The sequence below is a fragment of the Caenorhabditis remanei genome, chromosome IV, assembly GCF_010183535.1.
Source record: "Caenorhabditis remanei strain PX506 chromosome IV, whole genome shotgun sequence".
In the NCBI taxonomy this organism is placed as follows: domain Eukaryota; kingdom Metazoa; phylum Nematoda; class Chromadorea; order Rhabditida; family Rhabditidae; genus Caenorhabditis; species Caenorhabditis remanei.
Window position 1 is genome coordinate 11,813,707 of NC_071331.1, and position 15,782 is coordinate 11,829,488.

General features: G+C 37.5%; 3 protein-coding genes across 3 annotated transcripts; 1 reads left to right on the forward strand and 2 right to left on the reverse strand.

Moving 5' to 3' along the window:
- Positions 1-149: 149 nt before the first annotated feature.
- Positions 150-10,044, reverse strand: GCK72_013391 (uncharacterized protein; the record flags this gene model as incomplete). The annotated part of the gene is made up of 27 exons (XM_053729827.1): positions 150-318; positions 1,283-1,398; positions 1,445-1,555; positions 2,543-2,668; positions 2,718-3,011; positions 3,516-3,688; positions 4,041-4,328; positions 4,429-4,621; positions 4,665-4,784; positions 4,884-4,965; positions 5,103-5,301; positions 5,352-5,484; positions 5,534-5,632; positions 5,988-6,094; positions 6,217-6,341; positions 6,386-6,477; positions 6,638-6,857; positions 6,904-6,995; positions 7,076-7,176; positions 7,228-7,465; positions 7,524-7,597; positions 7,656-7,845; positions 8,265-8,375; positions 8,489-8,646; positions 8,694-8,934; positions 9,117-9,194; positions 9,595-10,044. 27 exons carry the CDS (start codon positions 10,042-10,044, stop codon positions 150-152), a joined length of 4,380 nt encoding a protein of 1,459 aa, XP_053584599.1.
- A 1,811-nt stretch (positions 10,045-11,855) lies between these two features.
- On the forward strand, positions 11,856-13,505 carry GCK72_013392 (uncharacterized protein; the record flags this gene model as incomplete). Its single annotated transcript, XM_053729828.1, has 7 exons — positions 11,856-11,930; positions 11,976-12,073; positions 12,119-12,359; positions 12,405-12,512; positions 12,566-13,119; positions 13,168-13,248; positions 13,292-13,505. The coding sequence occupies 7 exons, from the start codon at positions 11,856-11,858 to the stop codon at positions 13,503-13,505; spliced, it is 1,371 nt and encodes a 456-aa protein (XP_053584600.1).
- Positions 13,506-13,754: 249 nt separating this feature from the next.
- On the reverse strand, positions 13,755-15,529 carry GCK72_013393 (uncharacterized protein; the record flags this gene model as incomplete). Its single annotated transcript, XM_003096258.2, has 4 exons — positions 13,755-13,909; positions 13,961-14,305; positions 14,796-15,423; positions 15,473-15,529. The coding sequence occupies 4 exons, from the start codon at positions 15,527-15,529 to the stop codon at positions 13,755-13,757; spliced, it is 1,185 nt and encodes a 394-aa protein (XP_003096306.2).
- Positions 15,530-15,782: the final 253 nt, after the last annotated feature.

Here is a 15,782-nt window from a genome sequence, read left to right on the forward strand (position 1 = left end):
AAAGGAAAAAAGGAAAACAAAAATAAAATGAGTCGAGTTTTGTTTTGTGAAAGAACGAATTGGGATGAAAAGAAGAAGAAGAAGGAAAATGATTAGAAAATTGATGAATTTACCCGAGAATTTCAGAAAAAGAAGAGGAGAGAAAGTGATTAAAGTGGTGGTTCTTTGATAACTTTTCGACGAGATGTTGATGAATTCATTTGAGTTGGTGGCTGAGGAGATGAATCCTTTGTATTTGGATTCAGGAATTCTAGTTCAATTTCTTCAGATGGAGGACTCTCTCGACCCAGTTTCATTCCAGACATTTTGATGGTATAGCTGAAAATATTATAATATAATGGAAGATGAATATTAATCAGAAACAGTTCGTTCATTCAACAATACATGAGATTTGGAACAGGAAAACAATTGTAAGTCTATATATCATCGACAAGATGATCTTAGAAGCTCTAATAGAATTGGAAACTCTTTTTTCTTGTTTTTTTTATTTGAGATTCGGCTGAAAACATACAGTAACCTATCTAAATGAAACAGATGCAGACTGTTCTGGATTTTTCCAAACTATGAACGTGTAATTTTTCCGCCGCTTCAACTAAACAAATCCACAATGGAGATCATAATCAAAGAAGTATGAAACTGAAATCTTCTGGTGCATTTTTGAGTTTTTCAAACGAAACTGCTAAATTCATGATCATGTTTATTAGAACTTGCTTCGAAATCTCACAGATTGTTTTTTTTAGAAATTATATGACATTTTGACGGATCTACTTTTTGATTGAAAGCTTAGTTTCAGTATTTCAGAGTGAACGAACAATTCCATCGAAATTTCGTGTCTGTTTCAAAAAGCTTTTTTATTCGGCTAAGCTAGAAAAAAAGTCGCTAAATTCGATAGAATAGAACCATAACAATGAAAATTTGCTCCGGCTCTTGGATGTGAAAATTTTGAGATGTCTTCAAATTTTTCAGGGACAATGCGATTGCTTTTATTTTGAAGTTTCGAGAAAAAGGTGGATTTCGGGTAAACCTTGAATATCTAACATTATTATGTGTTGAATCTAAACTTTTCGAAAAAATTATACATTCCTAACACTATTTTCAAAACTTTAATATGTCATTATTGAAACACAAATTGTCTCCGTTCTGAATCAGAGGAAAAGTACATATTGACTGTTTCTGAAACTATGTTTCACTTGCTCTGGTCATCCTCCTAGTTCAACATCTTATTTTTCAGTAACATTTATTTTACAATATGATCTTCTCCTCATCTCTTTCTCCAACCAACCTGAGTGTATGATCCAATTGAAACGGAAAATCGAACTTTGTCTTTCCAGTTTCCACGTCGATTTCATGTTTGACAGTCTGATTATTCGCCTCGTCACGAATGTAAATGTTGTACTTCTGAAAATATTTCAAATTCTCAACTATTTCTCTCTTGTTCTCATACTGTATAAATGGGATTCTCAACTTCGACGAACACAGTTGAATTGATAACAGTAGCTGTGAAGTTGTCGATGACATCGTTCTCGTCGAAAGATATCAAATCGAAAGTGTACATCTGAAAAGAAGAAAAAAGGGAAATGGAGAGGCATGATGACGTTGAATTTGAAAAATAGTGTCTTATTTTGTGATTTGTTATTTGGTAATCAGTGACGATCGGACAAAAATCAAGTGATGGAAAGGAGGTGAGTGATACATTAAAGAAGAGGAAAATGAGAGTGATCAGAGAGTTTTCACCAAAGAAACATCATTTCAAAGATCATTCGAGAGAGATGACGTGGGGTTTCGAATAACTTGTTTTCAGTTTTCGGGATTGAAAAAAAATGTCTGAATATGTCTGGGACAATATTTTTCACTGTTTCTTGAATATTTCAAACAATTTTCAGATTTACTATGAAATAATCAAAAAGCTTTTAGCATTTCGGATAAAAGTAACTCATTGTTGGTTGGGTGAGAAAAATAGTTTTGACTTTCAGAATTTCCAAAACATTTCAGAAAAATACATCAACTCTTTTCCATTCATCTCTATTCTCTTTGAATTGAAATAAATGTGATTTTTATGACGCATTGAGTAACTTTAAGTGATTTTTCAGGTAAAGATCACGTTAGAAGATATTATATTATGCTCTGCTCTTTGTGAATGCGTTTTTGAAATTAAAAAATAGAAATGATAGCCAATGTGAAGGTGTTGGGTATGTTTCTTCGCTGTTTCTTTACTTTTACAAATCGTGATTTCGAAAAGCTAATTTTATTCATTCGATAGTTTTCCTGATTGGTTTTTTAAAGCTTATTCACATAAAAGTCTACGGCATTTGGTTGAGCTTCATAAAATACTATCTCATCAATTACTACTAAAACACTGAAACTTCAACAATCCCTTGAATCGGTTTTTTAAGTGTCAATTTCGCTCAACTGGGATGAAAATATGTTTTCCTGTTTCTCCTACCTTATTTCATCCGTACAAATCTCCAAAGCCGTTTTCCAAATTCTCTCAATAAATCCAATAACTTGAACGAACCATTTCCATTCCCAAACCCCGTCTCACCTTCGTCTCCGGACCCTCATGTCTTTCATTCGTCGCTGTCATTTTCATCTGATATCTCTCATTCTCTTCAAGTCCCTCATCGATTCCAATTATAGCATGAGTAATATTCGAGCCATATGTGTACTTCTATAAATACTTTAGAGCGTTATAATTTGAGAATATTTTCGAATCTCACCTTCCATTCTTGTGGAGTCTGATCAGTCCTCGTAGCGTCTTCCTCTTCTCCGTCCTTTTCTCCTTCAATTTCTTTTCTAATATAAATTGTATAATTCTGAATTTCCCCATTCGGAAGTCTTGGTTCTGCCCAGAAAATGTAAACTTTTGAGTCTTGAGCATGAAGAGATGACAGAATTGGAGCAGTTTTCGGGCCACCGTTGGGTGTTGGAATCCAAATTGGGAAGGTCTTTTCGCCCTCTCCGTACTCGTTTTCAGCAGAGATTCGGAGGGAAATGTTAACGTCGAGGGGGATCTGGAAGTGGTGAGCTCATTTGAAGGAAACGATTACAGCAAAGTTAAAGATGATACTACAAATGAGAACTTGTGAAATGAGAACTGTAGAGACTGATAACTGTTACAGATTTGAGCTCGTTCTATTCACGATCTCGTCGAAACATGATACATTACAGTAGAAAACTACTGGCAAAAACAGGTTGTTTCGTTGTTGTTCGGTCGGAAAGGGATCCGTTCCAACTTGGTTCTGATCTGTATAAGTTCTCATTTGTCACTGTTCACATTCCTCGAGTTTTCATTTGTAGCGTTCTAATTATAATTTGACAGTTTTTCCATGTAGTATTAGCAGAAAATTAGAGAAATTAGAGAAATAAGCATTAAGTGGAGAGAAAGAAACAGAAAATATGGAAATAAATCGAACCGAAATCGAAAAGTTTGAAAAATAATTTCCAGTTTCAGATCGTCATTATTTCAAGAAAGCGTGTTTTCGTTACAATTAGATTGTGTTCGATCAAAAACTCACATCAGGAATCTTGACAGGCGGCCCGGAAACCTTTGTTTTATAATTCGAAAGGTACAAATTGTATTCCAATTTCTCTCCGTTAGGATTTTCAATTGGATTCCAGTTGATGTAAAGAGTCGAATCGTCCTCTTCCTCGAAGCTCCAACTGATGTTATTCGGCGCTTCTCCGGGTCCTGGAATTAAAACTCGATTATTGGTTTTAAGGGTTTTTTTTGTTGATGTATCGGAGAGTTATAATACGAATGTTATTATCTTTAACTAAAATAGAACAATTAGGATTTGTTTTAAATTCTGGAATTCGGTTTCAGAATGTAAATTTAGTGAAGTACTATCGAAATATACAATACCAGCCCCGTAGTCTTTGGAAAATATTTGTAATGTGTCTATCCCCTGGCAACACTTTCAAACTTTATTAACTTTGCTTCGCCGGATTTCTCATGAGAAACTCCTCTCTTTTCTCTTCTTCTTTCCATTCCATTCCCACCTTTTCTCACTTTCAAACATTTCTCTTTTCAAACAACTCACTCTTAATAATAATAACTTTGCTGACTGTCACATTCTCATATTTATTGCTTGCTCTGCACGTCACTGTCACATTTCGTCTCGAATTTATCTCCGGCGCCTTCGCTTCAAAACTATCCGGATCCGTTGATTCCACTTCTTCAAACTGTTTTTCTGTATCATTTCCAAATTGATAATAGAGTTTTGGCGTTGGCTTTCCGGTTCCCTTGCAATGAATTTCCACGTTTTGATTAGGTTCCGCTTCGAATTCCATGACGTTTGAAGCAAGGATTTCCAAATTTAGGGGTTCATCTGAATATCTTCTGGATTGTGGATCAAAACTAATTTTTTTTCAGTTTTCCCAAGGTACGAAATCTTTCGAAATCTCTATGTTCTCTGATCACAAACTCACACAAAACATCGGAAAGACACGAAAATTTCTCCGAAATAATTCCAGGTCCACGGTCAGAAACTGCCTGAACTCGGATAAAATGATTAGTAGATGGGCCGAAAGCCTCCACATAAGTCTCCAGTTCAGCTGTCTCGAACTTATTCCAATCGGATAAATCGTCGTTCTCATTTTCAGAATAATAGACTATATACTTCTGAAAACGGTATATTATAAGCAAATAGTTAAAATAAGCTCACCATAATATCTCCATTCGGAAGAGTTGATTCTTGCCACGTCACATTGATTTGGTTACGGTAGGCTGTTAGTTTGATATTTTCTGGTGGGTTTCCTGGACCGAGAACACGGATTTCGACGGACTAAAATAAAAGGAATTATCTTTATCTGTTTTTTCATGATCAAGAAAAGTTTTTGAAACCGAAATCTAATGCTGAAAACTTTGGATAAATCAAACGAACAGCCGATGAATTTCCCTCGTTATTGTTGCCCATACATGTCAGATTTCCAGATTCTCGGATATCGTTTCGCGTGATTTTTGATCTGGAATAATAATAGAAAATAAATAATCACAACGAAACATTGTCAATAGTTTTGACAATGAAAAATATTTTAACATTGAAACAGGAATTTTTTCTGTTATTTTCACCAGAATTTTTTAAACAACTGCAAAAACGCACACAACAGTAGTGTCATCCAAGAGAACATTATGAATATCCCATCCTTCTGTTCCATTTTCAATCGATTCATTCATCCATTCCCAAGTGATTATCGGTGCAGGGCTACCCATTCCAGTACATGTAACTGACAACTTTTCGTATAGATTCGGCTCTTTTTCAATGAGAGGAGTCCCTTCTAATGTCACTGTTGTCATTAGTTCTGAAAATTGTCTGATTACACATCTTTCATAAATTGAAAGAAGAACTCACTTCCATGTCCAGTCCTGAACCATCTTGGCTTCGAAGAGTGCATTCCCCACGAGGGATTATCCAGTTTCGCAGTCACCTTCACCCAGTACATTCGATTCTTTTCAACTGAATCTCCATCGATTTCCACATCTACCTGGTTAGATTTATTTCATTTTTTGATTCAATCAACACTTTTAAGTTACCATCGAACTGATCTCATCTATTCGGATTGCTTTCGGCTCGATATGTTTCCATTGGGCGTGGAGAACGTCATCTGTGGCTGCGAGGTCGATTCGGTACTCCTGGAAAAAAATTAATTTCACGGTTTCAAATTAATCAAATAATTTTTCGCTTTGAGTGAAGCAGTAATGATGATCCCATTGTATGTTAATAATCGTTTTTGGAAGTTTTCCAGTTGAAAATTTTCCAAATGAGAATTCTCCAAAAAAAAATATCATTTTAACGTAGGTCAGGTTTTCTCATTTTACTTAAGATCTCTGCACATCTGTCATCAAATCTGAAACTGCGGCTGTATTCTATTGAAAATGGCAAAAGAGATACATTTTAAACCCAAAAACCTGTTTCAGATAACTAATTTCAAATTCAATATATCACTTCTCACCAATTTTGTAAACATATTTAACAACACCCACTTACATCAACTGCTTTCGAATGATCATCTGGATCTCTAACTGCACTGAATTTGATATGAATCGTGTTGTCATCGAGTACTTCTGTTTTCAGATCAGTTGGGATGGGTACTTCTGAAAAATATTACGGTTTCAGTATGAAAATTAGAGGAACGACACTGATTCCAGTTAGTTTTACGATCTTATTGCTCAATTATCATTGCTCGAAAAATGCACCTCGAATGAAAATAACCCACCAGAATAAGCAGTTTCAAACTCGACAACGTCACTGGCTGGCCCATCCGCATGCGAATTTTTCCCGGCGATTCTGACTCGATAGAATGTTTTCGGTTTCAAACCGACTGAAAGATCAAATTTGTATCTGAAACAACAATGTTTGATGCCTTTGATTAAATGATTATTTACCGAGTAGAATTGTTGTTCATCTCGACGGATTGCCAGTTTTTGTAGTCGTCATTTGAAAGACTCAAGTCTCGAGTGTAGTAGATTAGGTAGCCCTGGAAATGGAGTTATGAATCACTCGCTTTATTAAAATTCACTTTTAGAAACATTGCATTTTTCTGAGTCGGAGTAAATTGCGTTATTGAAATCTGGTATTAACTGCCACTCATTTCCTCGTTTCAATACACTATGAATCGGTAGATCAAAATCACCTACCGTAACCTCTGTCGTAGAGTTCGGTGTATTCCAATAAACAATCACTTGATTCGCTTCATTTATCAACACTTTCATGTTATCCGGTGGACTATCCGGGCCTCCGTTTAGAGTTACAAATGAAGTCAAACTACTCGTCGGACCGATTCCAGCAGCATTTTTTGCTCGTACACAAACAAAATATTCTGTTGATTTTTCGAGACTTCCAGTTGGAAGAAGCATTCTAAAAATGAATTGATTATATATTGAACAATTCTCGGAATAGGTACCGATTAATCTGAGTTTCCTTGGCATTCGATTCATATTGCAGCCATGAGCTTTTGTCTTCTTTTGCATCGTTACTGGCGAGAATTATGTAGCTCTGAAAATTACAGTATCAAAATAGAGTGATAAGAAATCCTTATCGTTCATACTCAATTCGCTTTTCATGCAAGAACTTACAACGATTGGCGAATTCGGAAATTGAGGTGAATGCCAGACTACGGTTGCATCGAGAGCATTGACACTGAGCACTTGAACTTGAGTTGGTGCATCACCAGGTTCTGGAACAATATTCATTATATTTTTTGGAGTTTCTCGGCTTTCCAACTCACTATCAACTTTCAATTCGATCGTCGAATAATTGCTTCCCGCTGAATTCTTCGCTCGACAATGCACAAATTTCGAAGTGAGCACCGAGAAATTGTGCATTGCTGAAACGACGCCACCTGATGATGTCGCTTGTAATCGATTCCACACATCAACTTCTACCCGACTCGCATTCTTTCGATCACTTATTGCAACTGATATCGATGGGCGGGGCTTACCACGGGCGGTGCAATGGATTGAGAGCTGAAAACGTCATAAAAATTAATTTCACGGAAGTATTATGTGGATAGTAAATTCTCACCAATTCACGTGGATCCACAACCATTGTAGCAGCAGAAACTCCTCCGATATCTGATTCCACTGTTATTGGTTGGGCTGAAAAATAGTATAGTTTGAAAAATAATTTCCATTCGTAGACTATTCCCCAACTCACTATCTCTCTCCATCGCCACAATATCTGAAATAATTCCAGGTCCCAACTCTGTTGCTGCTTGCACTCTCCCGTAGAAACTCTCCTCCGTATCCATTATAATCCTCACTAGTGACTCCGATCCATCCAAATCAATTTTCCTCCAATCGGATAGTGGATCCTCTCGATTCAATGTGTGGTAGACTACGTATTTCTGGAAGCACGTAAAAGATTATTTTGTTTCATACAGTACCGGGCAGTAAGATATACAATTTGGCCTTTTTAAATTAAAAGGGTCAACTTTGAGAGGGTGTTACGGTATCACTGATTCTCCCACAAAGCAAATCATGCATAAACCATACAGAACAAAGGTAGAGCTCCAGTTTTGTAAAGTTGTCAACTACAAAATTAAAGTTTGCTTTGATTTGCTTTGTGGGAGAATCAGTGATACCGTAACACACTTTCAAAGTTGGTCTTTTTCACCTGAAAAGGCCAAACTGTATATCTTACTGCACTGTACTGTATGTAATAACTCTGTTTCAAATATATCAGAAATACGTAATAGCTTTAATGATCAGTTTTACATTTCAGATATATTATACCTCCTGATGCAAAACGGCTAGTTTCTCATACCTTAATCTCTCCATTTGGATGTGACGGGGGTTTCCATGATATCGTGTATCCTCTCTTTTCAGCGACCAATGTAATTTCAGAAGGTGGACTTCCGGGACCTTTTATCACAACCTAAACCAAATGAAGAAGCCATTATTTTCAATTCCCAATTCACTTTATAAAATCTATTTGAAACAGTCAAAGTCCCATTTTGCTATATTCTGTAATTTCTTTCAAAAACTCACATTGACATCTTTCGCTGAATCTCCTGCATCATTCGAAGCGATACAAGTAAACTTTGCGGACCTTGTTCTAGATTTCGCACGAATAGTTGACTCGATGAAATCTTCATGAACCGACGTGACAACTGTGTAGAAACTCGAATCAACCGACACTTTTATTCCTGTAGAAATGTAATCGATCACTTCTTAAAGACACTCTGAAACTCACCATTGACTTTCCACAACACGGAGGCCTTGCTGACTGATTTGACAGTACAAGTGATGCTCAATGGCTCATTTGTTTGTGGATCTGCAGTGTATTCCTCGTCTGGATCTGTTTTAATCAAAGCCAGGGCAGTTGAGTTAGTGGTGAAAGAGGCCGAATTGGATGGTGTCCCTTGGATTATTCCTCCGGAGACAAACATTTTGATTTCGTACGTTTGGTTGGGAGTTAGACCGTCGAGAAGGACCTGAAATAGATCATACTCTTGTAAAAATTAGTAGTGCAGATTTCTTCATGAAACAAGACATTTCAAAAAGAGGACTAGTATTTCAATGATAGTTTACAATCCTCTTTAATAAAGACGTTGAATGTGAAGAACAGTGAATATTTATGAAAACCACCTGAAACAGTATTTCAATAAAAAAGTACCTTTCCATCAACATCTGATTGAAAGTTTATGGATTTCCACTCCTCGTCCTCCATCTGTTTGTACATCAGAGTGTAGTTCTGAAATGACGGATTTTCGTTTGATTAGGATATCAACTAAAACTGAGAAACGGACTATCTTTATAGATCACATTGATTTCTTTCTGTCTGTCATAAAAGTTAAATACCGTAACTATTGTAATGTTTTGGGTGTGCTAAAGTTTTTCAAAATGCATTTAAGAAGCCTAGTGACATAACAAATTTTGAAAGAAAGTAAGATTTAACATGTTAGGACGAATACTTAAACAAAATGATAACAAAATTCTGAAAAAATTAGTATAAATGCAAAACACCGGGTTCTGAGGGCGTGCTTCAATTACAGTATTTACTGTATTCCAATAGTTCTCTTTATAATTCAGTTGATTATTTCCCGATTCACGTTGTGCATTCCCACAAGAAAAATTCCATTCAAACCACTCACCTCAATAATATTGACATCATCAGCCGGCACAAATGAAATAAGAACTGACGAGTTGTGTAGAATCTTCGTATTTACAATCAACGGAGCCTTCGGAGCCGCCTTCCTCGTGTGGATCATAAGGATTCCCGTCGGAACACTCTCCACATTATTGAAGAATATCGTAGCTCTTGCTCGATAAACAGTTCCTGATACAATGCTATTTCTCTTCGAATCAATCAGAAAATGATATGAATTGTCATTGGAAAGAACTTCCTGATTGTTCCAGTCCTCGTATTCTTCTACTGTTTGCTTTGAGTCTTTCGTATAATACAACTTGTATCCTGTCACTGATCCCGAGAAATATGGTTTCTTCTGAACTGATATATTGAGATTCAATGCGTTGTCGATGGAAGCGGAGATGAATAATGGAGAGTCGTCGTTTATTTGTCCTGAAACGAATGGATGAGTCATTGGCGAAATTTCAATTATAGAACTAGCACTAAAAATGTAACAATAGCGGACAGAAGTGAAAATTGAATAACAGTAAAGTTTTATTGTAAATGTATTAAAACGTATGTTGATCAAGAACTTATTACATGGAACTACACTGTACAGAAGATTTCAGTTGAAAATGAAAAACTTCTTCTGGAACATGGTCATTGATTGCCCTCAAGGTCGTAATTTTCAACTAAAGAATGGGATACTGTTGATTTGGAATAGCCTGGGACTACGAGTTTATGTCTTTACTGTCTATTCAGTGGTAAGAAAACCTATGACAAAAAGAATCAGTGGACAAAATCCGAATGTTCTTTGATGCAATTCTGAAACAGTAATAATTCAGTTCTCACACTACCCATAGAATACAGTAATCCTACAGTATACGTGTTGTACTTTATTCTCCAGTGTTCCTCTCTATGACGTCCCTAACTATCACTTGATTCTCACTTGTGACTTCTCAACTTTTTTTTCATTTTTCGTTTTGTTTTTTTGTTTCATATCAGTTTCACATGTTCCTCTCTCTCTCCCAAATGACTCACCTGCAGAATCGAAACACCGAACGCCAAAGAGCAAAAGGAGAACAAGAGATAATGATATCATCTGAAACAAGTAATACAAAATAGATAGGTTACGGATTCAGGTACTGTGTACAGAATAAGAGAATCTCTTCAAAAAAAAAGAAGAATTCGAAAAACTCTACTTCAAAAAAAGAGAATAAATCAAAATGTGAGATAATGATGATAGAGTAAAGTGAGAAATGATACAAGTGTGTCTGCCTTGTGCTTCTTTTTCTCCGATAGAAAGAGTCCCTTCGAGGGGTCGAATGTCCGAGAGCTCTCTGGATATCTCTCGTTTCTCTGCACTCTCTCACATTCATTTCACTCTCTAATCACTCTCATCCAATCATTATCTCTCGTGTTATGTCCCAATCACAATCAGACGTCGGGGATCATTCAAAGAGTCAGATATCATTCATGAGTTCACGTGCTCCGAAGAGAAAAAATGAAGGAAAGAGGAGGAGATGGAATGTGATCGCGTGAACTCTTTTTCTGAAATGAATGAGAAATGAGTTTTGATCTTCGTTTGGATCATTTTACAAGGTTTTTGTGTACAAGACAACAGAAATCGAAATCAAGAGAATGTTCGAAACGGTTAGTGGGGAAACAGGAAGACTGAAGTACCGAATAGACATAGAGGGAAATTATTCTGATTCAAGATACATTCGGAAAGGGTCAGAGTTCCCGGTCAAAACCTATATAGGTTAGGAGAACGCTGAAAACTTCATAAGTCCAAAATAAACCGACATTTCGGTCTCGAATTTGGCGAAATTTCTAGTTTCTTTCGACGAAAAGTAAATACCTGTTATCAAGCAAAAGTTGAAACATTTCCAGAAACGGTTAGCTTTCAAACTACATATATATGTTTGTTCTGGAAACTCTTAGACTTTTGTAAAATGTTTGTAAAATACTAACTCAAACTCTAGAGATCATATGGTAATGATACGGACATCCTCCACAAAACTACCAGAACCTCTGTTTATGAAAAATAAATATCACCAGTTATGGTTCCAATCAATTTAATTTTGAGACTTTTTGAACCAGTTTTTAAGAATTGTTATTTATATTTGCAGACTTCTTGTAAAACCTAGATCTTGGCTTTCACGCTTCTGTAATTTCCAAACTTTTTGTGTCAATTCTTCTATTAGAGTTCCAGATTTTCATGCTTTAATCAAACCATTTTTCCAGGAACAAGCAAACACAGAAATCCACGAATTATGCCATCAAATGATTGCTCGAATCGAGAAATTTGGAAGTTTGGAAGGATTCGCAGATAGTGATATACTCGAAATGTTGAAAATGGTGTGTCATGTTCAATAAGAAAACGAATTAATTTGAAATTTTCAGATGAAAGAGCTACTGGAACCTCTTCCATGTCTCCTGGAACTTGTCGCCCCTGTCATTGTATTCGGTGATATTCATGGACAACTGTCGGATCTTTTAGAGTTTGTTTTTTTTATCTGAAATTCCAGACCTCTCTTGTTGTTTAGATTTGTGAAACAAGTTGGTCGTCCACCAGATTTCCAATATCTTCTTCTTGGTGACTACGTGGATCGTGGCGATAAATCATTAGAAACTGTCGTCTGGCTCTTTTGTATGAAGATTCTTTTCCCGAAGAAAGTACATTTGCTACGTGGAAATCATGAAGTTCGACGTGTCAATGCATTGTATGGATTCAAGGAGGAATTGGTTCGGAAACGGAATGATCATATGTGGAAAGTTTTCAATGATGTGAGTTTAATGCAGCACTAGTCTAGGAAGTGCCCTCTGGTTCAGGTGTTCGCCGAGCTTCCGATTTGTGCCAGTATCAATCGAAAAATTCTTTGTATGCACGGAGGAATTTCAACAGAAATCAAGAGTTGGCTAACGCTATCTGAGATGAGTGTGAGCAACTGTTATTTAATTGAAGTGTTATTCTAATATCCGCGAATTTCTAGAAATCTCGTTTCCACAAAGACTGTGAAAATGGAATTGTTGTCCAAATGTTGTGGGCGGATCCGAATCGAAACGAAGACAAATGTCGATTCAATCGTCCACGTGGAATATCGAATCTATTCGGACAAACAGCAATTGAAGAGCTCTGCACTGCACTTGACATTGACCTAGTTATCAGAGCACATGAATTGAAAGATAATGGATACGCATTTGAATTCGATAATCAGCTTCTCACTGTATTCTCGGCTCCATATTATTCTGGATGCAATTCAAATTCGGGTTCTGTTGTGACGATCAGCAGAAGTTTGAAACTGAGAATTGTGACATTGAAACCGATTAGAGGGCATGATTCGATGGTTTTGGAGAGGCAGACGGCTGAGGAATTCGAGGGAAACTTCCAACCATTTAACGATGATCCACTGAAAACTGTTACTTGTCAATACAATATGCCCAAAGATCGAGAAATGGATCAACATATTGATAGTCATTCAATGTTCGCTCATGAAACGAAACACTGTAAAAAGCTTAACGAGGGACCGCTGAAACCGCTTGTCTGGTTCGTTTCCGTTTCTTTTCTTTTTCTCTGAATTGTATGAGTTTGTAGTGTGAAAACTGCTGAAGAGAATACAGCATTGGCGACAATTCGCAAAACGATGAAAGGATATGGAATGGCGATTAGTTTGAAGTGAGATTCTCTGAACTTTCCTAATTTACTCACATGATTTTAGAGATGAATCAATGTCACTTGAATCAATTCGTCGTAAACTTGGAATCACCAGTGGAAAGGATAAGGAGAAGGAAAAGGATAAAGATAAGGATATTCTCCCTCCTCCGCCGCCGCCACCGCCGCCTGTAACACCTGTGAAAACGCCAACTCCTGATCCTCCTGCATCATCTCCTCCGGTTCCACCTTCTCCACACAATTCTGCTGAATCTGCCTAAATGAAAATTAAAACTGAATTATTAGTGACAAAACATTCTTATTAAATGAGAACGAAAAAACAGCATAACCCGACAGTGAGCGTTGATTCGCCTCAAAATGCGTTAGAATCAAGTGCAAATCAATAAACAAGATGAAAAACAGTAACAATACGATGAAAACTGGCTAATTGTTCAACTTTTAAAAATTTTCTTCGGCAGTTTCATCATACGACGAATGCGACGATGATGATAATAATGATGAAATTGTGATCATTGTGAGACGGGCATAATCTGAGCATTGATGATGCGCACGTTTGACGGGAGAACACGTGGAAAACAGATGGTGGTGGTCTCTTCGAAGTGAATATCTCCTTCACGCTTCACAGTTCGACGTGTCTCAATTGTCAGCGTGTCAATCGTTGTCTCTAGAAAATTGAATCCGTTATCACTTCATTATATTGCTAGTGTAAGCTTACCTTTGGTTTCGTCTCTGCTTCCAACATCAGAGGACGTGACTGGTGCCACTGGTGCTTTATTTGGAGTGATTCTCGCGCTTGGGGCTTTTGTTGCAACACTGGATGCGCTACTTCCACGTGGCTGTAGAGTAATCGTCTTTGTATGAAGATTCAATGCATTGTCTAATTGCTCCGAGAATTTGTCTACTTCGGACGGTGGGACAGAAGATTCTCCTACACTTCTTCCGGTTCCAACTACTGCACTCTTCATTGGGACACTGCTTTTGTTGTTTCCGTAATTGTACCCTCCGTAATATGACTCGCGCGCCTTTTGATTTTCTAGCTTCGCGTTTTGATACAATCCGTCTGAAAATAAAAATGAATTAATCTGGAATTCGAATTAAATTAATTTTATGAGCTTTATTTAGGTTCACTAGAAGCAACACGGATTGGGAGAATTGCGTTTGTTTTCGAAGTTTTCGCTGCGGGACCTGAACTACAGTATCGGGAAATGCATGAGCAAGTAAAATGTAAACTTCACTTTTCTCATTATGTTGCACACTAATTTTCAAATTCAAAAAACTGTATCACCGCCACACCCGAGCCCGTTGAAAGAGCTTCTGCAAATTCAGATTTCCAGTAAACTGCAACGCTTCACAAACTCCATTTCACTCCTCTTGCAGTCTAGCGAATTGATAAATGTAGCAAGAACAAATTGCTTCTCGAAGAACCTCTCGTTTCGGAAAAAGAAAAAGGAGCATGAAGTTAGAGCAATTGAAAAAAGGATAAAGCTCAACTCCCTTCTTGGCCAAAACTAGAGGCGCTCCTCTTTTCAACTTTGGCGTTTCAGAACAACCTCGTCCCGCCGGCGAGGCATTTTTCTTCGTAGAATCATTGTCAAGAAGCTGAACCGCTTCGCTCTCATCAAACTCGTCAGTTTCTGCAGCTTTCTTTGGACACAATCGTGATATGTGCCCATGCTCTTGACAATGAAAGCAATGTCCAGGACCACTGCGTCCGCGTCGACCGGTACGACGACCAGAACGTGGTCTCTTCGTCGGTGATATTCCATCGCTTCGAGGAGAACCTGCGACACCGAATCCACCACGACGAGGGACATTGGCGAGCAGAGTGACATCTGGCGGAGACGGCGGCACAGATCGATCCTTAGCCATATTCAAATCCACAGACATGATACGAGGTAAAGCAGTACCTCCGAAACTACCGCCGAATCCTGATCTGGCCGATGTATCTTTACGAAATGTAAATCCCGAAAAATCATCGAAATTTGAGATTGTTTCCGTTGCTCCGCCTGCTCGTGCAGTAGTGCTTTGACCATCGACTTTAGCGACTCCGAATCCGCCACCATACTTTTTCACTGGTTCCGACGATCCTCCAGTGTTCCCGATCGTTCCGGTGTTGTGACTCATGGGCGATGGCCAAGGATTCGCACTACGAGGAGAACGATAGTAGGCGTTTCTATCCTGAAAGCGGTTGATTTATCAATTGAATTAAAAATATAGAAATTCTAACCATTAATTTCACCGGCGCAGCCGCATTTTCCATTGCTTCGCTCGATGTTTCCGACATATGGCGGTACCTGAAAAGATCTTAATTTGAAATAAAGCAGTGTGCAGGATCGGGAGACAAAAGTGAAAAAAGTGTGAGATACAAGAAGTAAGCCTCACCAAACAGTGTCAAAAAAGAGGTAATTTTTCAGGTTGAAAGTGTGAATTTCTACAATTATAAGTTTCTAGCAAATTTATAACGGGTCGGGCAGGGCCCACACATAAGAACAGCAAGAAACCCGATTTTTTCACGTTAAAATTTTTAATTACACCAC